The sequence below is a fragment of the Bos grunniens genome, chromosome 18 (genome assembly GCF_055505025.1).
Source record: "Bos grunniens cultivar Pamir isolate PY7600 chromosome 18, Bosgru_T2T1.0, whole genome shotgun sequence".
Taxonomy (NCBI): domain Eukaryota; kingdom Metazoa; phylum Chordata; class Mammalia; order Artiodactyla; family Bovidae; genus Bos; species Bos grunniens.
The window spans coordinates 34315337-34340114 of NC_141182.1; the positions used below are offsets into that span (position 1 = coordinate 34315337).

Below are 24778 nucleotides of genomic sequence, written 5' to 3' on the forward strand. Positions count from 1 at the left end.
TTGCCTGGAAAATCCCATGGATGGAGGAGCCTGGAAGGCTGCAGGCCATGGGGTCGCTGAGGGTCGGACACGACTGAGCAACTTCGCTTTCACTTTTCACTTTCATGCATTGGAGAAGGAAATGGCAACCCACTCCAGTGTTCTTACCTGGAGAATCCCAGAGATGGGGAAGCCTGGTGGGCTGCTGTCTATGGGGTCGCACAGAGTCAGACACGACTGAAGTGACTTAGCACTTAGCAAAGCTGGTGGCAGGGGTGGCGGGGGAGGGGGCTGCTTCCCTAGTGGCTCAGTAGTAAAGAATCTGCCTGCCAATGCAAGAGACACGGGTTCCATCCATGATCCAGGAAGATCTCACATGCCTCGAAGCAACTAAGCCTGTGTGCCACAACTACTGAGCCTGTGACTTCGGGAGTTGGTGATGGACAGGGAGGCCTGGTGTGCTGAATCCATGGGGTTGCAAAGAGTTGGACATGACTGAGGGGCTGAACTGAACTGACCCTTAGTATTAAATATCAGAAGACTCCTCCCAACATTAGAATTGGTAAGTTGACCAAACCTAGGAGTGACAGGGATAAGAGAGCACACTCTAAGGCAGGTCCCCACAGCCTGGCACTGGACTCTCGGGGCACCTCACTGTCCTGAGATGGAACTACATGACCCCTCCCAGCTCCCTCCTCCAGCCTCGCTACTTTCCCTTTGGTGTAACAGACACTGAACATTAGTGTGCTTCCCTGGTGTCCAGAAGATGTCCCTCCTATGACTCTGACCCCATACAGAAGAAAGCCTCAATAATATATGGACATACCCACTGAAGTCAGAATAATCACAGACCCGCACAAACTTACCCACGAGCATGTTCACTGCAGTGTTGTGTGAAAGTGTGAAAATCTCAAAACTGAACACCCAGCAGTAGAGAACTGATTAAATACTGGATTGGTATTTCCGTAACATCTTATAGGAAAACCCAAGTGAACCTTTTGGACAACCCAATAAAATACAGTAAAGCCATCTGACACAGTGCTAGGCAGCCATGAAAACCGTGATGTAGGAGAAGAGGGTGAGCAAGCTCACTCCATTAAGGACACTTGTAGAGTTGTGAGATTAAAAAGGAAGAAAAAGAAACCTCAACATTAATAGTGATCAGTATTTGTGTTCTTTTTTCACTTTTTCAACTAATATGTGTGTGGATAGATACATAGGCAGATCAACATAAGCCTGAAGCTAAACCCCAACACCACACGCCCAGTGGAAACCATTCTGCAATCCAGTGCAAAGAACAAGTCAGATCTGTCAGCTCAGCAACGTTCAAATAGGGTGGAAGGGAGTGAACTCTTTTTCAGCTAGGGCCTTCCACAAGGACCCCACAAAATACACATATACACAGTCTTGCCAATGGGAGAAAGAAATGGCAACCCACTCCAGTTTTCTTGCCTAGAGAATCCCGTGGACAGAGGAGCCTGGTGGGCTGCTGTCCATAGGGTCACACAGAGTCGGAAACAACTGAAGTGACTTAGCATGCATGCATGCATTGGAAAAGGAAATGGCAATCCACTCCAGTGTTCTTGCCTGGAGAATGCCAGGGACGGGGGAGCCTGGTGGGCTGCCGTCTGTGGGGTCGCACAGAGTCGGACACGACTGAAGCGACTTAGCAGCAGCAGCAGCACAGTCTCACCAAAGGGGACAGATTAAAGGTAAAACCACTCAACAACCAGAATATCCATCCTGCACAGATCAGCAGGTGTCTGCTCAAGAAGGTCAAGGTCACCTTTAGCAGAGTGGTGCAGGGGGCAGAGCCCTGGCCTGGGAGCCCTAGAACCACCAACCCTAGCTGGTCTGTCCCCTCCTTTATCTAGTCCTTTAATTGTTCATCCATAAAATAAATGTGTGAGGTTGGACAAAAGACCTCTCAGGTTCCATTTCTTAGGACTGGGAGATGTTTCCCTATATTCTGGCCCCATCCCCGACACAGTTCATGTGCCCCACCCCACCCCCAACAGTTCTGGATGGAGGTGGAATCCTCCAGCCGGGGTCCCTTCATCTCCTTCAGTCTAGGGCGATAAGGTAGACAGTGCAGGAGGCAGAGCCCAGAATAAACAGCTAGCAAAGAGAGCTGGGAAGAGCCTCACTCACCAAGCAAGGCTCTAGACCATGCAGGTCCGCCTCCACCCAGGGAAGCCCAAGATATGGTGATTGGCAGAGCTGGGGTGGAGGGAGGTTTGTTTTCTCAACCAGAGCCTGCTCTGCCCCTATCCTCCACTCAGTGCCAATGGCTGCCTGGCCTCTCCTCCATCCCATCCCTCTGGCTCCTCTCCTTCCCCACATTTTATCATCAGCATGTGCAGCTCCTTATCCTCATGTTTTATTTTTGGTAACATGACCATCAAGGAAATGGGGGTTAGGAGAAATGTCAATAAAGTATTTCATCAATTAATTCATCAAATTTAGAGTGCATGCTCTGGGCAGGCCCCCAAGGGTCTCCCTCTGAGGCTCCCAGTTAACTGTGTGAGTGCTGTCACTTCAGTCATGTCCAACACTTTGCGACCCCATGGACTGCAGCCCACCAGGCTTTTTTGTCCATAGAATTCTACAGGCAAGAATACTGGGTTGCCATGCCCTCCTCCAGGGGATCTTCCCCACCCAAGAATCGAACCCGTATCTCCTGCATCTCCTGCACTGCAGGCAGGTTCTTTGCCCACTGAACCACCTGGGAAGCCCTCCCAGCTAAGTAGAGATTAAATGATTCCACAAATAACTGGGAAGCACCAAGACTAGCAGGGGTGCACTAATGAGGAGAGGAGGTCTGGGGGACGCGGCTGGTCCACGGCCCCTAAGTAGAGTTGGGACAGAGTAGGAAAGCCAGGAGCCTCTCCCTGAGTCAGGCACCAGGGTCGGCGTCAAGCTCTATGCCTAAGGTTTGGGTATGGCGGGGTGAGAGGGCACAGGGTTGGGCAAGGGGAATAGGAAATAGGCAAGCTGGTCACTCAGGAGAGGAACGCTTCAGCCAGGCCTAACCGACATTCCGGAACACCCAAGAATCACCGGCGGGCAATTGGGAGCAGGAGGCTCTGCCAGGCTTGTCTGCTTCGCCCAGTGGCCATGACAGGGGTCCCCTTGCCCGGTGCCCAGGCTGGCCTCTGAAAAACCTGTCTGGATGTTCCTCCCTGCTCATATTGGCTGTCTACTCTCTTTTGCAGGTTTGTATGTCTGCGCCTCTGCTCCCGCCTGTCTGTATGTCACACTCTACACATGCCTGTCCGTCTGTCCTCACACGTCTAGCTGGCGCGCTGGCCTCCAGCTTCTCTCGGCCTCCTGGCCGTGCGCCCCGCCTGCCGCTGTGTGGGTGTCGGGCTGGCAGTGCGCAGAGGGGCGCGGCTCGGCCCTCCCCCTCCTCCGCTTCCCCCCAGCTCGGGAATGACCCGGGCGGCGGCCCGGCGCTGCTGAGGCTCCGGAGTCGCGGCGCAGGGCGGCGGGAGCGGGCGGCCGTGGCGTGGGCGGCTGCGCGGGGCCGGAGGAGGGCCGGGCGGGGCTGCGGCAGGGCAGGGCCGGCACCGGGAAACTGCTGCCGCCACTGCCGCCTCGGCCGGGGATCGCGGGCCCCTGGTCGGCTCGGCCGGGCCCCGCCCCGCCCCGCCCCGCCCCTGCACGCCGAGCAGGCCGTGGCGGAAAGGCGCGCCCCCCGCGACGCCCGAGCCCGAGCCAGAGCGCAGCGGCATCCGAGCGGGAACTGGAACGCTAGCGGGAGCGGAGCCAGAGCGGGAACCCGAGCTGGAGCCGAAGCTGGAGCCGGCAGTGCGGCGCACCGAGCGGAGCGAGGCAGCCAAGCCGAGTAAGGGGCGTGGGGCCGGGGGCGGCGCTGGGGAGGGGCGGGGAGGGGGTCCTGGCCCCCTCCCCCGCGCTCTGCGGCGGCCCCAGCGCACGCACACATTCCGGGGGCGCTCAACGCTGTCCCGGGGCGGAACCGCAGCGCGCTTCGAACGGGATCCCCGCTCTCCCGCGGATCCCTGCCCCGACCCCCGCGCCCCCGGGCGGGCCACCGGGACCCGCGCGGACCGTGGCTGTCCCTAAACATGCCATCGGGCCCCGGGATGGAGAGCACTCCCCGATTCTTGCCTGACTGGAGTCCCACACGAACATCCACCCTATGTAGGGGGCATGTCCACGACCCCGCGCTCTTGGTTTCCCAGACACCTAAACAACTCACCCAAGAAGGGGGAACCAGGACGCACTTATGGCTGGGGTGGAAGAGGAAAGGGGCCCCGGACTTGAAGAGTTTGAAGCTAGAAGCCAGCCTCGACCCTCGAGCAGGGAAGTTTGACCCTCCAACGGGCGGGTCACCAGAGCCATGCCCCCGCTTCAGTGCCTGCCTGCCGCGCTGGTCTATCTCAGTACCATCGGTGGGGGAGGAGGTGTCCACACTGCATCTTCTCCAGCTCTGGGTCAGACTTTCCCTGGCGCGGTAAGTGAGGCTGAGTCCGAGGCGGCTGCTCTGGCCGGCTGCGCAGCGCCGAGCGGTATAGCCGCCCCTCCCCACGCGCCCTCGGAAGTTGGTTAGTGCCCATTCGCTCCACGGCTGACTCGCACAGCCGTTCCCCTCTCCCCATCGGCCAGGTGGTCCTGAGGCTGGCTCGAAGAGGATCCAGGGCTGCCCTCCTGATCCCGCGCGCCGTGCCGGGGGGAGGGGGGGAGGAGGGCGGGGCGGGGGGAGATAGCCAGGCCAGGCTGGGAAGGGGAGGGCACGAGTGACAGGTGTCAGCCGCGGAGGCTCCAGAAGCTTGGTCCTTGGTCTTGATTTCACACAGTCCCACAGGCGCCTGCCTTTGAGCAAGCCCTTCCTGACTCTCCTCAAACATCCTGACTGCTCACTGGAACAAGTGGCTTCACGTCTTTGTGCCTCAGTTGCTCTACTGACATGTAGGTAGGATTCTGTTGTGAGCAACGTGTTAAAGGGCTTCCGAACCAGAGGGTGGGCTTGGCTGACTTTCTAGCTGTGTGGCGTTAGGCGAGATGCTTAACCTCTCTGAGCCTCAGTTTCCCTATCTGAAACGGGGAAGGTGGGTGGGTTGGAGGGAATAAATGAGGCGATGCCTGGGGACGGGGGCAGGGCTAGCCTGATGCTTGGCACACAGCTAGCACTCAGTTCAGGCTAACTACAGGTGACATTCTGTGAAGTGTCCAGCCCCAGTGGATGCTAAGGCAGAGCAAGGTCCTCTGAGAGGGGAGGGACACCACCCCTTCTCAACCCCGTTCTGAGGAAGTCCTGAATCCCCTAAGGCCTTCTTGACATATACTGCAATAGCAGAACCCTCTCCTTAGGGCCAGCCCTTTCTCACTGTTCCCTCCTCCCTGGGCGTTCTGCTTCCCAGGCGCTGGCCTCCCCCTACCTATCCTCTCCATCCCCGTTGAGAAAGACTATCTAACCCACTCTTTCTTTGGCCCTAGATTGATGTCTGTTGCCCAGGCAGAGGGCTCCCCATGTCCTTCTCACACTCTGTGTGAGGGAATTCACACCTCCCTCCACTCCTGGGTTTGGGCCTAGGGAAGATTGCTTTCCCTAAGGAGCAATCAGACAGGTGGCTTGGATGTTCCAGTGGAGACAGTTCAGACAGGCAGCGAAAAGCAACAGAGGGAGCAGCTACTAGGGCAAGGAGACAGCGCGAAGTCGGAGGGGGCCCCAACCCTGAAGCTGTGTGGACTGTATGTTCATCCAGGCGACTGAGCCACGAGGCACCAGAAATGATGAGCCTTGGGGAGGAAGTGGGGCCCGTGAATGACTTTGAGCGGTTAGAAGTTCAGAGCTGGAAGGTCCCCAGGAAGAGATCTGCCCTGTCTGTGCAGTGGAGGCTTCAGACCCAGAGCAGAAGCCGGGAGGCCCAGGAGCTAGGGGAGAACGCTGGAATCCTTGGAGTGGCATGGCAGCTTAAAGGTGCCCCAGGTGTTGGGAAGAAAACAAATTCCACCACTTGTGGACACCTGTATTAGTCCTACTCACCTGTGCCGCAGCTGCCACAACAGAAGGGAATGTGGGGGGTTGCGGGGCAGTCTGTCCACATGTTGCCTGGTGGGACACACAGAATGGGCTGCCTCCTCGAAGTTCTTTCTACACAGAAACCCCCTCTGTCCTCTTCTTCCTCTGCAGCCTACTCCCCTCCCCCATTCACCCACCAGGGTGTCACACCCTTGCATTTTCCATAACTCTCACCTCTTCTTCCCAAAGGAGTTAATCAGAAACTAATTAGGAGGTTTGTGTCTCCTAGTTCACACAGTATTTGGAACACAGCCAGGCATCAACGTGATGGGGATACAGGCACTTCCTTCAGTCTTGGAGAATCATTAGTTAGACACATTCAGACACCTATTACCTGAAGCCTGTGCCCTGGAAGTGCTCAGAGCACAAGGTGTGGGAAGGTGGCAGTCGGCTCTCAGCCTCCTAAAAGGAGAGGGCTTTCACCCTGCTGAAGCTTCTTGGAAACCATGCGGGCTTCTGAAGCCCATTGGCACAAAGAATTGTGTCTGAGAGCACAGCTTCTTGTAGCTGGACTACCTGGTTTTATGGCATGTGATTCTAGGCAGGAGATTCACCCTTCAGCGCCTCCACTTCTCTTGAAAATGGGAACAAATACTCCACACCTCCCAGTATATTTGTGAGGACTGAAGAAAAATATATAGGAATCACACAGCAGTGTCGAACAGACCCCTTGCAATGGCCTTGCTATGTCTGCATTAAGAACATGCATTGAACACATGCTGTTTCCCAAGCATAAGTATTTTTTCTTTGGATTCTGACAACAGCCCTCTGATCTACGTACTATAATTGTCCTTATTTTACAGATGAGAACACTGAGGCTTAGAAAGGTTAAGAACTAACTTTGCTAGGTATAGGAAACTTAAAACATCACTATGACTCATCATAATTTTATGAGTTGGTAAAATTGATAATTAGCACACTGTATTTTAGATGATATGTTAGATGGAATGTTTCCTCCATGGGTATCTCCAATCATTGGACATCTGTGTTAATTGCCCATGGGCAATTTTTTGAGACACCTTCATGTTTTTCTATTCAAACAGTATCAAACTGATTTAGAAGAGCAGCGTCCCCCACTTATTCCCTATCCTTCCTCTCCATTTTTCTCCATAGCCCTATCACCCCCAACATTTATATATCTTATTCATCTGTTTATTGTCTGCCCTCATCCATATAATGTAAACTCCCCAACAGCAGGGACTTTTAACCATTTGCTAACTCTCATATCCCCAGAGACAAAAGCAACAACCAGCACTTCATATGCTTTGCAAATTATAAAGTGTTTTACAAACATAAGGTCTATTATTGTTATTATTTTTGCCAAGTGTATAGCTTGCCTGAAAATAAAACCTTAAGGTTCATGGCAGAAACTTCCCTCAAAATTCTGGCAAATAGGACCTGCTCAAGTGCCAGGGAAAATGTGATGAAGGTTAAAACCAGTTGGAGATTACTTTCCTAACATGTTAATAAAGCTCCTTATCAGTAAGTTGAAAGACAAGTTAATTTTTGTTAATCTTTGCAACAACAAATGGCAGGCTCAAAGGCAATTAAATTAGCATTTAAAATTTCCAATGAGTTAACTATCACTGATTTATTCACTTACTCTTTATTTTGTTATGGAAAATCATTTGTAAAAAACAAAAGAACATAACAAGCCTCCTCAATCCCACCACTGCCCAGAGTGTGGATACTCACATGACTGGATACTTCAGTCTATTTCCTTTTCATCTTTTTCTGTGTGTGAATATTTTCTCTCATTTTTTTCCCTTAGAAAATAAGGGATCATGTTGTCAGCAGAGTTATATAACCAGCTTACTTGGTGACATCCCCCCACCATTGACATTAAAGTGAAAGTCTTTATATTATTAAAATTTCTTTAAAACATTACTCTATGGCTATATAATATTCCATTATAAGCATATGCCAAAATTTTCTCAGCCTGTCCTCTGTTATTGGACACTGGGGTCACTGCTGTAATGATGTTTTTCTATATCCTTACTGGTGTTGTCTAGGCCTTGAATGAGTCTTCTTCTACATCCTTGGTCATGACCTACTTGCTGGTTTGCAAATGGACTGGTTTACGTAGTTAGTAAATCCATTCTTAGAGGTTGGGTGCTGGTGGCAGTGGGGACAGCAACTGATCCAACAGAGCGCTGCTCCAGGTAAACTAAGGCAACATGGAGACCCAGTAAGCTCCAGGCATTTCCTGACCAACCCAGGATAGCACACATGTGGCCAGATGCTGCATGGGGGCAGAAGGCCTCTTTGCTGCCGCGGCTGCCAAACATCCTGGATCCCTTTCCTAAAATCAGTACCAAGTGACTTGCTTGCAAATCTGTGTGTCTTCTGCCAGCCTCTCTGCTATCATCCTCTCACTCTTTTTGTCCTCCGCTCCTGAGTTCATCTGTGTCTTCATTTGATCACATGACAAATGTTTACAGTCACACCTTGTTTTATGGCTCTTCACAGATATTGCTTATTTTTACCAACTGAAGGTTTGGGACAGTCTTGAACCAAGCAAGTCTGTCAGCGCCATTTTCCCAACTGCATTCGCTCACTTCATGTCTCTTGTGTCACATTTTGGTAATTCTCACATTTCAAAATTTTTTTCTTGTTGTTATATTTGCTATAGTGACCTGTGGTCAGTGATTTTTGATGTTGCTATTGCAATAAGGGGCTTCCCAGGTGGCGCAGTGGTAAAGAATCTGTCAGCCAACGCAGGAGACACAAAGGACATGGATTCGATCTCTGGGTGGGGAAGATGCCCTGGAGGAGGAAATGGCAACCCACTCCAGTATTCTTGCCTGGAAGATTCCATAGACAAAGGAGCCTGGCGAGCTACAATCCCTGTTGCAAACAGTCAGACACCACTGAGTGAGCATACATCACAGTAAGATTACCACTCACTGAAGGCTCAAAGGATGGTTACCATTGTTTAGCAATAACGTATTTTTAAAGTAAGGTATGTACACTGTATTTTACACAAACGGCTACTGCAAACTTCATAGAGTGCAGGATAATGTAAACCTAATTTTGATATGCACTGGGACACCAAAAAAACCTGAATGACTCGCTTTACTGTGGTGGTCTGGAATCTCGCGGACCACCAAACCACAGTTAGCTCTGAGGTATTACCTGTAATGACATCTATCTGCACTTGCCATGGGATTTTTTTCGCCATTAGAGGGACCATCAGCTGGTTCTCACACTTCAAGACCAGCCTCCCTCATTTCTGAGACTCCTTTCTGTGTAAAATGGGGATTTGTTTTGCGATCCAGTGGTTTGAGCACGCATCGCAAAGACGTGGCCCATCCCCCACGCCAGCCACTGTGCGGCCCTGCCCACTTCACCACGGACCCTTGTGAAACGCAACCCTCCAGTATGGCTGCCTCTGCTGCGCATGCGCGAACCATCCTGTCTCGCGCAGTTACCCGGCTGCTTCTGCCCGGGATACGGAGCCGGTCCCCTTAACCACAGGCTCACTGATCGAGATCGGAGTGTCACGGTGAGCCACGGAGCGGAGGGATTCTGGGAGCAGAGACGCGAAGCGAAGTGGGAGTGACGTGGACTTGCCGCCCACCATTCGGCCACTTCAGAACCTGGAAAACTGCAGTCTGCCGGCCGCCCGCCTGCCCGCAATCCAGTCGGAGATGAGTCACAGGCAGGGACGCGCCTCGTCTCAGATGCTGGGCGCTGAGTGAGACGGGCGAGAGGGAAGACGTGACCTGGGTGTCAGATCTGTGGTGTGGGGTGTCCCTGGCAGTAACCGCGAGGTAACAAGGTCCCTCTCTGCATTTCTCTCTCTCCATCTCTTCTCTGTGACTTTGGGTGGGTTATGTCACGAGCCTATGAGTTTTTCTTATTTGCAATATGAAAATGTTACCTACTTCAGGAGACCTGTTGCTGTAATTTCGGTGATATTAACTGGCACATGGAGGCGCCTAGTGAACAGGAGCCACCCTGAAAGCTTGAGTGCCCAGATTATCTCCATTTAGGGAAATGTCTACTTGACCGGTGGCCAAACCTGCTAGCCCCCTGCCAATCTCCTAGCCACCTGGGAACTTACACAATCTCCACCACCCACCCAAACTGACCATGGAAAACCATATGTAATGCAGGGATTCTTTGTGGCCCCTGCCCTGGGAGTTCATCTCCCACCTCCCCGTGCCCTGCGAAAACCCATCTTAATCTCAGAGTCACAATGCCCAGTGAGAGGAAAGGGGGGGTACAGGGGGCCTCTAATAGAAGTGTGACCTTGGGGACGATTTCTTGAAGCATTGGGGGTAGTCAGCACCCTTTGTGACATCATACAGGATAGCCATATAGGATGTATACATTCGTTGTGCATTTACTAACTGCCTACTCTATGCCAGCTCACTAGAAAGGGAAATGGAGGCTGCACCTGTGGAGGCTGGGGCAGAAGCTTGGGCATTTTCCCGAGGGTACTGGGAGCTACCAAAGACATTTCAGCAAATGACCTGATCCATTTTGCCTCTCTGGAAGTGGCACAAGAGATGACCTGTCAGAGCACTGTATCCTCCTCCCAACTCACACGCAGCCACAGTGCACACCCACAGAAACGAACACAGACACACGTACACACATGTATTTTTAGAAAGCACAGATCCCAGGCCCTGAGATGCTCTGTGAATTTTCTGGTGTGAAATCACAGTTCCCCAAGCAGCCTGCCATGCCAGTTCTAGAGGCCTGGGGAGATCACATCTACCTTCACTTCCCCCATCAGAACTCTTGACTTGGTTTCTATGGGGACTGGGAGTGGGTGTCAGGCCAGCATGGGGTTCACACCAGGACAGGCTGAGCTGGAAGAAGTCACCTGGAGAGGGATTCCGAGGTCAGCAGCAGTGATGGCCACTCCCTCCCACCCGCCTCAGGCAGCAGAATGAACATTTTGCAGCCACATACCTCATGCCAGGGACTGTCTGTACATAAACCCAGTCCTCACGGCAGGTAAAGTGTTCTTACTCTGCTTTCCCCAGGAAGACACTGAAGTTCAGAAAGGTGAAGTGCTTTGCCCAAAGCTACACTGCCAGGAAGTGGGAGAGTCAATATTAGCACTCAGGAACTGGATTTCTGAGCTTGGGCTCTCCAAAGATAGGTGTTTGTTTACTAAGTAAAAAAAATGAATTCTTAGTATAGTTTGGCCAACTGGCTCCATCAAAACATGGGACCCATTTAGAGGATATATACATATATATAATAAAAAGGATCCCTGGAGAAGACAAAAGTGGGAACCTTTGGAACTGCCTCTTACGGAAAAGCTCTGTCCACAATGATATCATCCCCGGGATCAGGGAAGCCTGCTCCCCCTGGGATGTAGAGGGGCCAGGCACTCTGCCCATTGGCTTGCGACCGGCAGCTTCCCTTGCAAGTGCCTGCTGGGCTCCACATCCATCCAAAGGCATGGTTTGGTTTCTCCCAAGTCGAGTGACCACACTCCCTAGGAAATAAGAACTCTAACTCCCTAATATTCCCATGGCCTCCTATCACTTGGGGACCTACCAGGAGAGACTGAATCAGCTCAGATCTCCAGCAGCATGAGAGGATGAATTACTTTCTGAAAATGTTTCCTCCATTGCAAACAGGTACTAGAGTGACGTGGCAGTCCTTTACTGCACGGACATCTTGACACCTGAATATTCACGTGGGGGTGTGTGTGTGTGGGGGGGGGTGTTGGTAAAGAGAAAATTGTAATCTCTAGCTCTTTATTTCTGAATTGGTAATTTAATCTAGTAGGCACCTTCTAAGGAAGTGTGCTGGCTTACAGTGTGGGCTTTGGAGTCACACAAACCTGGGTTCCAGTCCCATCCTGTAATTAGAAGTTGTGTGACCCTGGAAAGCTTTATAACCTCCCTGAGCCTCAACTGCCTTATTTATAAAATGAGAATGAAAAAAGCATCTTTCTCTTAAAACTGTTGTGATGATAATGATGATAATAATAATATTTGAGCTAGGCATCTATGAATACCCTTCCAGAGCCAGCTGTGGGACTTTGAACTAGTTTCTCGCTTTCTCCAGGTCTCACTTTCCCCTTCTGTGAAATGAGGACATTGAGCTGATCTGTAAGGGTCTTTTCAGCCCTAACAGTTACAGGATTCTCAGAGGTCAACCCAGGAGAGATATTCGCCCCCTTCCACTGACCACTGAGATGCCAGCACACATTTGTGCCACCTCTGCCCTGGAACCCTCATACTCCACAGCCCAGAGCCCCCCAGCACACCCCCACCCCCACGGACTAGGACTATCAAAGTCACAATCCTCTCCCCAGAGGTTGACAGCCCAGGGTACACAAGCCCCCAGCCTGCAGGGTCAGCAGGTGCCATGTGGGCGCCCCCATCACCTGCCTGTTTGTGTCTCTGCAGGTGAGCGGAGGGTCCTTCTCTGCAAGAAGTCAGAGCTCTACACGTGGGCAGGCTGGCTCCACTATTCTGCTCCAAGGATTACATGTCCTTCAAACGCCCCTGCCCCTGTAAGTCTCCTCCCCACCTCCTTCCACGGACCGGGGCCAGCATGGCAGAGTCAGGATGCAGAGAATGTTTTTAGGATGTTTGGCCAAAGAGCTCCAGGGGTCTGATTGGGGTTCGATGTGATATGACGGATGGGGGAGGGCAACACAGAAGACCCCTGACCATCTGCAAGAGATGTCTCACCTTGCCAGTCCCTCCATATCAGTACTTCCCAGAGTGTGGGTCAGGGTTCTTCCAAGGGATATTAATGAGGTTACTTTTTTTTAAATTCCACAGTCAAATGAGTGTGGGAAATGCTGAGTGACATAAGTCAAGTCAGTTTTGCTGGACTCTTCAGAGCCTTTAAGGTGGTGCTGTGTAGTGAGCCTCCATAGGAAAGAGAAAGCCCAGGGGTCTACCCAAACTTATCTGACAACAAGGAATGTCTCATGAGATGGGTGCTTCACAGAACACACTCCTTGGGGTTCAGTGTCTGAGGAAACCCTTCCTAGAGCAGCCTCACCAGGCAGTCCCTTGTTTGCTATTAATAATTCATTTTTTCATCTAATGAAGCCACTAGATGATTTTGCCTGTAACATTCTTCTCATGGCTCCCTGATGCCCACGCATCTAGATGATGGACTCAATCAGGTATACCCTGGGGCTCAAGGCTGCAGCCCCTGTGGCTTACTCCCCTACTCATCGTCAACCCTGCCTTCATGACTCATGCTGCCACCCTGACCCCAGAGTTGCCTCTCTCCCTGGCAGCCACCTGCTTCCTCCCATGATGTCCCCTGAGCCCCCTCCAAGCCACCTTCATTTGCTGCATTTTTGGAGGACGTGCATAACCTCCCCATCCCTTCTCCCTGGTGAGGTTGGGACTGTGAGTCTGTGTGAGATCGGGGCCCCCAGCTGAGGCTCCCTGTCTACCTGTCAACTTCCCTCACCCTGCTCACCAGTGTCTGTTCAAATCTGTACCACTGGTTACATGTCCTACCTCCTAGGGTTGGGGAACCTCTCCTGCAGAGAGTCAAATCGCCAACTGTCAACTCTGCAAGCATCAAGGGGCTGCTGTAGTGGAGGTAGGGAGAGCTGGCCTATCCTGTCCGGGAGCGACCATGCCAGGCGTGCCAGGGGGGTAAGGTGGCAGTGCGTTCACTGTGCAGGGATTGGTTTTCAGGAGGCAGGAGAGTGCAGCCTGGCTGCTGGCTGCCATGGGTACCGAGGAGGGCATAGGTCAAGAGCAATAAGCTTTCTGATACATAGGACAAGCTCAGTAAATTACTGTTACTGTTACCACCATGTCTGCTGTTGTGGAATGATCAGCTATCAAAGCCTCAGGCCAGGTGAGAAGGCTGCCATGGGAGCAGGTAAGAGCCCAGGGACACCTGCCCCACAGAGGGTCTGGGTGGTTGTGTTGTCACCCCCAGGAGCAGCTGGCAGTGCAGAAGGCTGGGGCTGCTGAGTGTGGAGGACTTTCCAGAACCTTCCGGGGTTGAGCCAGGCCCTTTGGAGCCCTGCCGTCTGCACTAACAGGGGACATCACCCCAGGACAAGGCTCTGTGCGAGCAGCTCCTGAGGACTCCAGGGTGTGGTCACGGGTATCCTGGGCTGGTCAGGAGCAGTTACTGAGCTTCTCTGAATCCCCCTCTCCCCACACAGGCTCAGTGCCTGGCAGGCAGTAGGCACTCAGTAAATGTTTGCTGAATGAATAAATGCAGTCCAACACTGTGGATGAGGCCCTGGAGGGGGAGAAGCTGAAGCTCCTGACTCTGCCACCAGACTCTCTCCATGGCTCTAGCCAGCCCATCCTCATCTCTAAAATGAAGCAGTTATCTGAGGCCAGTGGGTTCCAGGAGCTCAGAGCAGCTGTGAGGCTCCTTGGAGGGTGAGAGGAGACCAGGTGGGCAGAACCCAGATGCCCCACCACCCTCTGCTTCAGCCAGAGCAGCTCTGCTTACATCTCTGGGTTGGGGGTCTGTTCAGATTTCACTTAAAGAAAGAGGTCCCAGGCCAGGTCCCATGAGGGTATCCAGGCCCACCTCTTCCTCTATCATCTCTTCTCTGCAGGATTCTTCTCTTCTCCTCACAGTGTCCAGTCAGACTCTTTACTTTTTTTCTGGGCTAAGAAGTGCTCACCATCCTCCCTTTCAGCACCCCTCGTCTGCTTCAACCTGGCTCCTGCGCCCTCACCCCAATATGACATCAGCGGCTGCGTCACTAAGTCCATCCCAGAGTTTTCAGTTCTCAGCTGCATCTGACCCTGTTGGTCACATCAACCTTGCTGGTGGCTCCTCCACCGGGTTCTGGACTCTGAACCCTGGGGTTTTCCTCCAGCCCCTCTGGCTCTCTGGGCTCTGATCATCCATTCATGGCCTCCTTTGGTGCAAGAGGAGGGTGCATTCTTCTCACACCTGCCCGGGGATGCTGGGTCCCCCAGGACTCCAACCCCCCTGGCCTTTTCGCCCTGTACACCCCAGACCATTTCATCCTCACTCTTCTCTCAACTGCAGCCTATAGGCCAACAGTTCCCACGACTCTCTTCCACTCCGGTTTCTGCCTGAGCTGATTCCTTCTGCCTTCCACTGTCTGGCTCCCCTGGGAAGCCCCACCTCCCCTGCTCAAGTATAGCCCGTCCCACTCTGAACTCCTTGCCCTCCCCTCCATGCCAGCTTGCTTGATTTTGCTGTCTTGGTTTAGGGTACCACCATCACCACCAGCCCTCCAAGTGACCCTCAGTTTCCCTCCAACACCTGCATCACTACCAGCTGCCCAGGGAGACCCTGGGGTCTCCAAAGTAGGTCAACAGATCTCTCTCCTGACTTCCCCACCCCCGTCCAACTCCCTCCTCAGACCCTATCCTGGAAATTGCTGCCTCAGTAGATATTCATGGAACCAGACAAGCGAACAAACAGAGTGAAGCAGACTCCTCATGGTTGGCCTCCTGAGCTTACGGACCAGAGGCCCTCAGGTGGTTTTCAGGAGGGATGCAGAACCACAAGAGCCCCTGATGCCCTGATTCACCTGGCCTGGGAACACTGAGGGGCAAGGCCGGAAGTCAGGCTTCATCATCTGGCCACAGACACACACACACTCTTTTAGCACCTCCTCTCCTGCTCTGTGAATTTAGACGCCTAATAGGGAATCGCTTGAACCATCTTGGCTCACAAAATTATCTTGCTTGGTACATGTGAAGATGCCAAAGCCCACTGAAATCTGGAAAACTTAGAACAGGAACCATAGCTTGTTCCTGTTTGGGTTTCCACACCCTTACATCCTGCCAATTGAGAGGGGCAAAGAGGAAAGTCACCAGAAGGAAAAACAAGCACCAAAGTTTCCCTAGCAAGACCTGGCTGCTAGGAGTTAAGAGTTCAGGGAAGTCAGGGAGAGTCAACAGGGAATGTGAACCTGGGGCAAGGCAGTGGGCACAGGTCTGGCTGGCATCCACAGCTCTGGACACCAGGTGAAGTGGGACTATCCACTGGTCTCTCAGGAGCTGGGCAGCCCTGGATCAGACCAGGCGGGGCCGACTTCTCCCAGGCCGTGCCCACATCCTGGGCTCCCCCAACCCCTGTTACATCGCAAGGATCTTAGCTCATCTCAGCCTCTCACAGAGACAGCCCCAACAAACCTCCACGTCCCTCCCTCTCAGTTAGGCAGATGGAAAAACTAAGGCAGGAAGAGGAGGCAAGAACAGGAGAGGGGAAGCCCTGAGGGATTTGGCTACAAGGCTGCAGGAGGGAAATCTGGTCTCTTCCCTGCAAGTGCAGGCCTGTGAGCCATTTCCAGCCTTAAGCACTGAGTAAGAAGGGCCAGCACGGCTCCTCGGAGAGGCTGGGCGCGTGGGAGCCTCCTCCATCTGGCCCCAGCTGGGAAGGGCAGCCCAGGATTCCCCCAGGATCCAGGCTTCAAGAACAGATGCTTTGTAACTACTTCACCACGAGCACATCACATAGCAGCTCCACAGAGCTTCCTAGGCTGTGAAGTGGGGGTGGCCTCAAGGGACAGACCTTGGGGAGGAGGGGCTTTGGGGCCCCAGGGGAGACTGAGCATGCAGCGAAGCAGGGCTAAGAGTAGAGGGTAGCAACCACTGGTCCACAGGGGAATTGGATGGGGCTTGTCTCTGCTAAGTTCACAGGCTGCCAGCAGGCCAGAAGGAATCATAGCCTGGAAAAGCCTCTGGGTGGGCTTGGGCCTCCCTCAGAGTTGTGTGAGGTGGTCAACAATGCTTGGGTTCAAGGACAACATAGCATTGACACTTGCCAGCTGTGAGATCTAGAGCAAGTTCCTTCACATCTAGAAACCTCAATCTGCTCATCTGTAAAATGTAAACAGTCATAATAGCCTTTTGGTTTGATGCCCACATTTGACATGCCACAAGGAGAATCTAGCTTGGTGCCAGACACTGAGAAGATGCTTGAGAAACTTGAAAGTCATAGCCTTTTGACCACCCTCTCTCTACAATGCTTAACATGACCCAAGTCTTTGGCAACAGATTGGTGAAAATGGAGAGAGATTGGGACTCTGGAGATGAACCCGAGGTGTGGACCAGATATTGTTTTCTGCTCTGCTTACTGTGTATTATCTCTGAGAGACTTCACTGTCAACAGAAGGAAGAACTTGAAAGCTAGCTCCTGAACCCCCAGCCCTTAAATGGAAAGTCCACTCTGTGGCCCCATGAATATCCTGGCTACCCCTCCTCTGAGTTCTCTGGTCGATCCCAGAGTCTGACAGTAGCAAGTGCTCAGCATCTGACAGCTAATCTCAGTTTTAAGTGCACAATCATTTTATATTAATATTAGAGTCCTTGACAAGAGGGCATCAGCCTCAGCTTGAGCGCTTAATATAGTACTGGTAACAGCAGCAGTACCCCAGCCTTTGCAGAGCACTCCCAGCTGGCAGAGTTTTTGTATCTCCCCCTCCCCTAGCAGTGGGCTCTCAGGGTGACCTCATCCACCTCATGGTACCGAGACATTTCCATACACTGTCAGTCCCAAAATTTACGTCTCCAGCTCCAGACTCTCCCTGAACTCCAGACTCATATATTCAACTGTCCACCCCGTATCTCCACTCAGATGTCCACTCAGGTGTCTACAGAGCATCTCAGATGGAACAAGTCAAAACCTTAAATCTTGACTTCTAGTCCCCCACCCAAGCTACCCATCATCTTCCCCATCTCAGTAAATGGCAGCTCAGTTCTTCCATGTACTCAAGCCCCAAACTTTCTGAGTTTCTACTGCTCTCCTTTCTCATCTACTCCAAACCAATTAATCTGAAAATCCTAACAGTTTCACTTTGAAATCTGACTCCATCTTGCCATCCCCACCACTAAGCCCCAGGACCAAGGACACCATTGTCATCACCTGGACCACTGTTCTGCCCTCCTAACTGACCTCTCTGCCACCCTCTTGCCCCACTCCAGCCTATTCTGCCACAACCCTGGGAGTGTGGGAAACGGAAGGATCTAGAGACTGAGCCTTAAGTTGGTTTCTGTATCTAGAAATCTTGCCAAGCAAGCATGATCCCTGGAGTTGTCACCCACGGCGCCCCAAAGCCAAGTACACTGGGGAGGATTTACCTGCAAACAGGAATGAGTAAGGACACTGCCATTTCTCTGCCAAGGACTACACTACATTAGCCACCCTCCTGTATCTGGAGCCATGCCTAGGATGATTAGGAAAGGCTGGTCACCCTCTGTGACATCACCACAGAAGTGTGCAGACCACGTGCTTCCCAGTCAGGAGAGAGAGGCCCCAAGAGAGAAGTCACATGCCCTGTGGGCCCAGGGACCGCTAGAGGAGGTGGCAGCATCTGAAAGCAGAAACTTCCAGGCCCAAGCTCAGGGCACTGGCCACACCAGTCCCTCTGATAGCCTGATACATTTTCACCTCCTAGAGTTCCTTCTATCTGCTTCTCTCTGCATTTAAAGTACCATGTCCTCTATTAGCCCTGGTTTCATCAGCTTCTAAGGGCTGCTCCCTCTTCCCACCTGGACTCCATATCTGTAGGTGACCTCCAGGCCTTGTTTGAAAAAGAGTCATTCCAGAGCTTTCCTCTGCCCATCCACCAGGCCCTTCAGCCCCCAGATCATACTTGTCTCCCCTAGGAATGGGGCTAGGGCTAGAGATATAGCCAATTACAGTAAAAACAGCAAGAGCTGAATGATACAGGTTCAAAAACCACTGAAGCAAATGTATTTAAATCATCCAAGCCTCTGTTATTCAGCTATGAAATGAGATCATGAGACCCACTTTCCAGGGTGATTGAGAGTGTAGTGAGCACACAGTCAGTCAAGAAGGGTTTGTTCTATCCTTCTCCTCTGGCTCCTCTATCCCACAGTGAGAGGAGGTCTTCCTGCAGGGTCTTCCCTGCAGGGTCCTCCCAAGACTGTTCCAAGGGGAGATCACGTCTTCCCTCTCCGTTACCAACTGGGCATGCAGACACAGCATGGCATACTGGGCCATACTTCATCTGACAGGCTCTCATCAGGGGCTAGCCAGGTGCCAGCCTTTCATCAGACCCCATCACAGGCACATAATGAGACAATGCAAGAAAATGGGTTCTCCCTACCTTCTAGACTGGATGTAAGAGATCCTCTGCTGACCCTACGGGACTTACCCGGAGACTCTACCCCAACTGCCTCTCACTAGAGATGCAGAAACTGGGATGCATACTGGGGACCGGACCAGGTCGCCTAGCGTGTTTGCAGCTGAAACACTGATGCTCCCAGCATGACTCCACATGAAGCGCTCTTTCCACAAGGAGCCTGCTCTCCTCTGTCCTCAGGGAAGACAAAGAAAAAGAGCATAACTATGATCCAAGCCATGTCTTTAAAAAAAAAAAAAATGAAGACCTTATTTCCACATGGGGAGGGAAATCCTGAGACGGAGCAGCTGTAGGGCCTCAGTTTCAGTGGTCAGAGATGAACATCACTGAGGACCCATGTTCTTTCCATCTTCTTGCTCCACTGTAAGGTGGCCATTGTAAGATGGCTCCATTGTAAGATGGCCAACATCAACCCAGGCAGTGACACAACTTTTCCCAGAAGTTCCCCAGCATGAAGTTCCCAGAAGACCACCCTCATGTCTTACTGGCCAGTATTTAGTTGCATGTCCACCCCTAAGCCAATCATAGTTCAGTTCAGTCGCTCAGTCGTGTCCGACTCTTTGTGACCCCATGAATTGCAGCACGCCAGGCCTCCCTGTCCATCAGGGAATGGTAATACCAGGACTGGCTTACCAAGCTAGTCTTTAAAAGGACAAAGGCTGTTAGAACCTGGTGCCCCCTCAGTCTAAAATGGAGGCAGTGGTCAGTCAGGCCAACAAAACCTTCCCCTTTTGCCTGCTCAGTCCTTGTTCTCTGGGCCTCAAGTCTTCAGGAGGACCTCTAAATATCTGAAGTGAGAAATGAACTGAACTGAGGAGTCCTTTTTATGGGGATTCTATAGGGTTAGTTTTTTTTGTTTGTCTGTTTGTGTAGTGGAGAAATACCAGCTCACAAGAGTGAGTAGCTAAATATTCAGGAGATTAATGACCCATTTAATCATTGGTAGCCAGCCTGAAATCCATCATGATGGGAGTTTTACACCGTAGAAATTGGCAAACAACACTACAAATCAGGAATTTTTTTTCCTGAAAAGCTGGTTTGCCAGCACACCACTGTATAAAACACACATACAGAAATACGCACAGATCATTAGTGTACAGCTGAATCCACAAACGCAGCACACTCAGATCGAGAAATACATCATGAGCTGCAGCCCACAGCTCTGGCCATGTGCCCTTCCAGCCCCTGCGCCATGCCCAGCTCAACCACTGTCTTGACACCTGTCACTATAAATTAGCTTTTCTAGGTTTTGACCTTTATATGTTTGGAATCATACAGGATATTCTCTTTTGGTCTGGCTTCTTGTGCTCAATATTCTGTCATGAGATTCAATGACAGTATTGTGTATAAATGTAGATCACTTATTCTCATCACATTGTGTACACTGACACAATGGACTGTATAATATTCCGTTGTGTCAATATACCACAAATAACTTATCCATTCTACTTTAGTGGACATCTGAGTACTCTTCAGGTTGAGGCGATGAATAGTGAACGTTCTAATAGAATGCTGTCCAACAGAGCTTTCCGCAATAATGAAATGTTCTACATCTTCACTGCCCAGTATGATAGCCACTAGCCACTTGCAGCCACTGAGCCCTTGAAATGTGGCTAGTGCAACTGAAGACTAAATTTTTTAACTGAAGTACAGCTGATTTACAATACAGGTAGTTTCAGGTGTACAGCATACTAGTTCAGCATTTTTGCGGTTTATACTCTATTATAGGTTATTACAAGATAATGGGTACAATTCCCTGTGTTATACAGTATATCCTTGTTGCTGATCTATCTTATGTACGGTGGTTTGTATCTATTAATCCCACATCCCTAATTTGTTCCTTCTTTCTCCCCTTTGGTAACCACAAGTTTGTTCTCTATATCTGTGAGTCTATTTCTGTTTTGTATATACATTCCTTTGTATCATTTTTAAGATTCTACATATAAGTGACTTCATATAGTATTTGGCTTCCTTGTCTTATTTCACTAAGAATAATATTCTATAGGTCCCACCCATGTTGCTACAAGTGGCATTATTTCATTCCTTTTGTATTCCATTCAATATATATATATATGGAATATATATATGGAGTCACACCTTTTAATCCAACTGTTTGTTGATGGGTTGTTTGGGTTGCTTCCATATCTTGGTAATAGTGAGTAGTGCTGCTGTGAACATTGGGGAGCTTCCCTGATAGCTCATTTGGTAAAGAAGCTGCTTGCAATGCAGGAGACCCCAGTTTGATTCCTGAGTTGGGAAGATCCACTGGAGAAAGGATAGGCTACCCACTCCAGTATTCTTGGACTTCCCTTGTGGCTCAGCTGGTAAACAATCTGCCTGCAATGTGGAAGACCTGGGTTCAATACCTGGGTTGGGAAGATCCCCTGGAGAAGGGAAAGGCTATTCTGGCCTAGAGAAATCCATGGAGTATATAGTCCATGGGGTCTTTGGGGTGCATGTATCTCTTATAATTAGTGTTTTCATTTTCGTCAGATATATACCTAGAAGTGGAATCATATGGTAGTTTTATTTGTGGTTTTTTTGCTGGATCATATGGTAGTTTTATTTGTAGTTTCTTAAGGACTCTCCATACTGTCTTCCACAGTGCCTGCACCAATTTACATGCCCACCAGCACTGAACTAGAGTTCCTTTTCTCCAAATCCTCTCCAATATTAGTTATTTGAGTTTCCTTTTGATGACAGCCATTCTGACAAGTGTGAGGTGATACTTCATTGTGGTTTTGATTTGCATTTCTCTAATAATTAGCAATGTGGAGCATCTTTTCATGTGCCTGTTAGCCATGTGTATGTCTTCTTTGGATAAATGTCTATTCAAGTCTTCTGACCATTTTTCGATTTTTTTTTTTTTTTGAGCAGTGTGAGCTGTTTATATATTTTGAACAGTAATCTCTTGTTGGGCTCATCATTTGAAAATGTTTTCTCCCATTATGTAGGCTGTTTTTTCGTTTTGTTGATGGTTTCTTTTGCTGTACAAAAGCTTTTAAGTTTAATTAGGTCCCATTTATTTATTTTTGCTTTTATTTCTTTTGCTTTAGGAGACTGAGCCAAGGAAATATTGCTACAATTTATGTCAAAAAGTGTTCTGCCTATGTTCTCTTCCGGGAGTTTTATGGTTTCAGGTCTTACCTTTAGATCTTTAAACTCTTTTAAAGTTTATTTTTGTATATGGTGTGAAGGAATATTCTAATCTCATTGTTTTACAAGAAACTATCTAGTTTTCCCAGCACCACTTGTTGAAGAGACTGTCTCTTCTCCTTTGTATATTCTTGCCTCCTTTGTTGTAGATTAATTGACCATAGGTGCAGGGGTTTACTTCTAGGTTCTCTATTCTGTTTCATGGATCTATGTATCTGTTTTTGTCCCAATACCATACTACTTTGCTTACTATAACTTTGTAGGATAGTCTGAATTTGGCAGAGTTATACTTCCAGCTTTGTTCTGTATTTACTGGAGTATAGTTGGTTTACAATGTTCTGTTAGTCTCAGGTGTAAAGCGATTCAATTATACACATACATTCATCCTTCTTCAGAGCCTTTTCTCATATAGATTATCCCAGAACACTCAGCAGTTCCTTGTGCTATACAGTAGGTCCCTTCAGTTATCTGTCTTATACATAGTACTGTGTGCACTGCCGGCTTTGTTCTTTCTCCTCAGGACTGTCTTGGCAATTTAGGGTCTTTTGTGGTCCCATATAAATATTAGGTTTATTTGTTCTAGTTCTACAAAAAATATCATGGCTATTTTGGTATGGAATACACTAAATCTATAGATTGCTCTGGATACTACGGCATTTTAATGATATTATTTCTTCCAATCTAGGAGCATGGGACATCTTTCAGTTTCTTTGAATCATCTCCAATTTTGAGGAATTGAATTTTTAATTTAATTTTCATTAATTTAAGCAGCTACGTGTGGCTAGTGACTACCATATTGGACAGCACTGTTCTAGTATGTGAACATATTGACGCATTTCTGTTGGAGGATTCGTTCTGCCCAGGAGTGGAATTTCTGGGTTATAGGACATCCATATGTTTGGCTTTAATAGATAGGGCTAAACAGTTTTCCAGAAAGGCAGTACCAGTCCACTCTCCTGTCATCAATATATGAGTTCTAATTGCCCTCCATCCTCACCAGTGCTTGCTCTGAATTTTTTCACTTCAGCCATTCTGGAAAATAGCAGAAATATCACCTGGTGGTTTTCCTTTGAATTTCTCTAGTTATTAAGTACAGTGTACTAGCACCCTGGATATCCTCTTTTGTGAAGTGATTATTTAAGCCTTTGGCCCACTTTTTTTTTAATTGGGTCTTTTTAGTATTAATTTCTAGGCAGTCTTTATATATTCTGAATACCAGACCTGTGTTGGATATATTATTGCAAAAATCTTCTTCCTCTTTGTGGAGTGCTTTATTTTTTCAAGATTTTTAACACAGGCCATTTTTTAAGTCTTTATTGAATCTGTTCCTATATTACTTCTGTTTTATGTTTAGTGTTTTTGGCTGAGAAGCATGTGGGATCTTAGCTGCCCAACCAGGGTCAAACCCGCACCCCCCAGCATTGGAAGGTAAAGTCCACTGGACCGCCAGGGACGTCCCTGGAAGATTTTTTGACTCTTATAACCATGTCTTTGCATTCAAAGATATTCTCAAATTTTTATATAGAGAGTATTTATCAAGTCTTATATATAACTGTTTGCTTTATTCGTATTTAACTTTAAAATTTACAGAAAATAAAATGATATGGAGCATACAGTTAGGGGATACCCTCTTGGACTTCTTAGGAGCAGAGGATCCTGCTGATGCACTTCAAATAATACATTTTTATAAATGTAAAAGCCAAGGTGGGCACCTTTTAAGTTGGATGGCAGTCTTATTAAAGAGTTTTTGTCTATTATTGAAATTTTAGGTGTTAGGCTAAATGAAATTTAAAGAGACTGCTTGTGAAATAACTTAAACTTTTAAATTTCTTTCTTATTTTTTCCAAGATACAAAAGTACCTCTAAAACTAAAATAATGACTGTGATCCCAACAGTTTAAGGACAATTTCAGTACACGTGGCTATATACTTGCACAGTAAGTCACCAACACTCTCTAAACAATAAGAACAGTCACACTGGGGCACGGCTCTCACATTATCCTTGCCAGACAGCACAATGATCAATTACACCTGAGCGATGCTAGCACACTGCCATATCTACTAAGCGTAAAATCCAATTATCTAGGACAACATAACTATCAAATTCCCAGCCAGTATGGAATTTCCGAGTCCATATATTCAGAAACCTATGGAGTGTTCCTTAAATTCTTTTAAAATAGGAATTACACTGAGCATTAAAAACAATAAACTAAACAGCTCAACCACCACAGTGGCTGAAATTCAGTGTCTGATTTAACAAATGTTTACCTATCGTTTCAAAATCAATTTCTGCTCAATCCTAGCACAGCCAGCACTTCTCCTGCAGTGCCATTTATTTTTAAGTGCTCAAGAATGAAAAGCCCAGCTATACACCATAGTCTTATTACAAGAGCCATGGGGAGGGCGCGTCCATGGAACACACACAAGAGGAGAAAGACATGCACGGCATCATCCCTTTGTTCAACACTGGCTTTGATTTAGAGAAGAGGAGAATGCAAAAACATATCATAAAAACTGAATGAAGATCAT

At 49.3% G+C, this 24778-nt stretch overlaps 1 protein-coding gene and 1 long non-coding RNA gene across 6 annotated transcripts in view; one reads left to right on the top strand and one right to left on the bottom strand.

Annotated features, from left to right (window-relative positions):
* The window catches only part of LOC147353372 (uncharacterized), a 118727-nt gene that overhangs the window by 89357 nt on the left and 4592 nt on the right, over positions 1–24778 (bottom strand). The gene's annotated exons all lie outside the window — the stretch shown is intronic.
* BEAN1 (brain expressed associated with NEDD4 1) overlaps positions 3680–24778 on the top strand; it is a 38127-nt gene continuing 17028 nt past the window's right edge. For 2 of the 5 annotated variants that reach the window (XM_086350990.1, XM_086350994.1), the window contains exons 1-2: positions 3688–3826; positions 12406–12512. In XM_086350990.1, the coding sequence (XP_086207116.1) occupies positions 12488–12512 (25 nt within the window). In that variant the 5' untranslated portion in view covers positions 3688–3826; positions 12406–12487. Of the gene's footprint in view, positions 3827–8975; positions 9799–12405; positions 12513–24778 lie in introns of those variants that run through there. The other 3 variants (XM_086350989.1, XM_086350991.1, XM_086350992.1) reach the window with 2 other exon arrangements.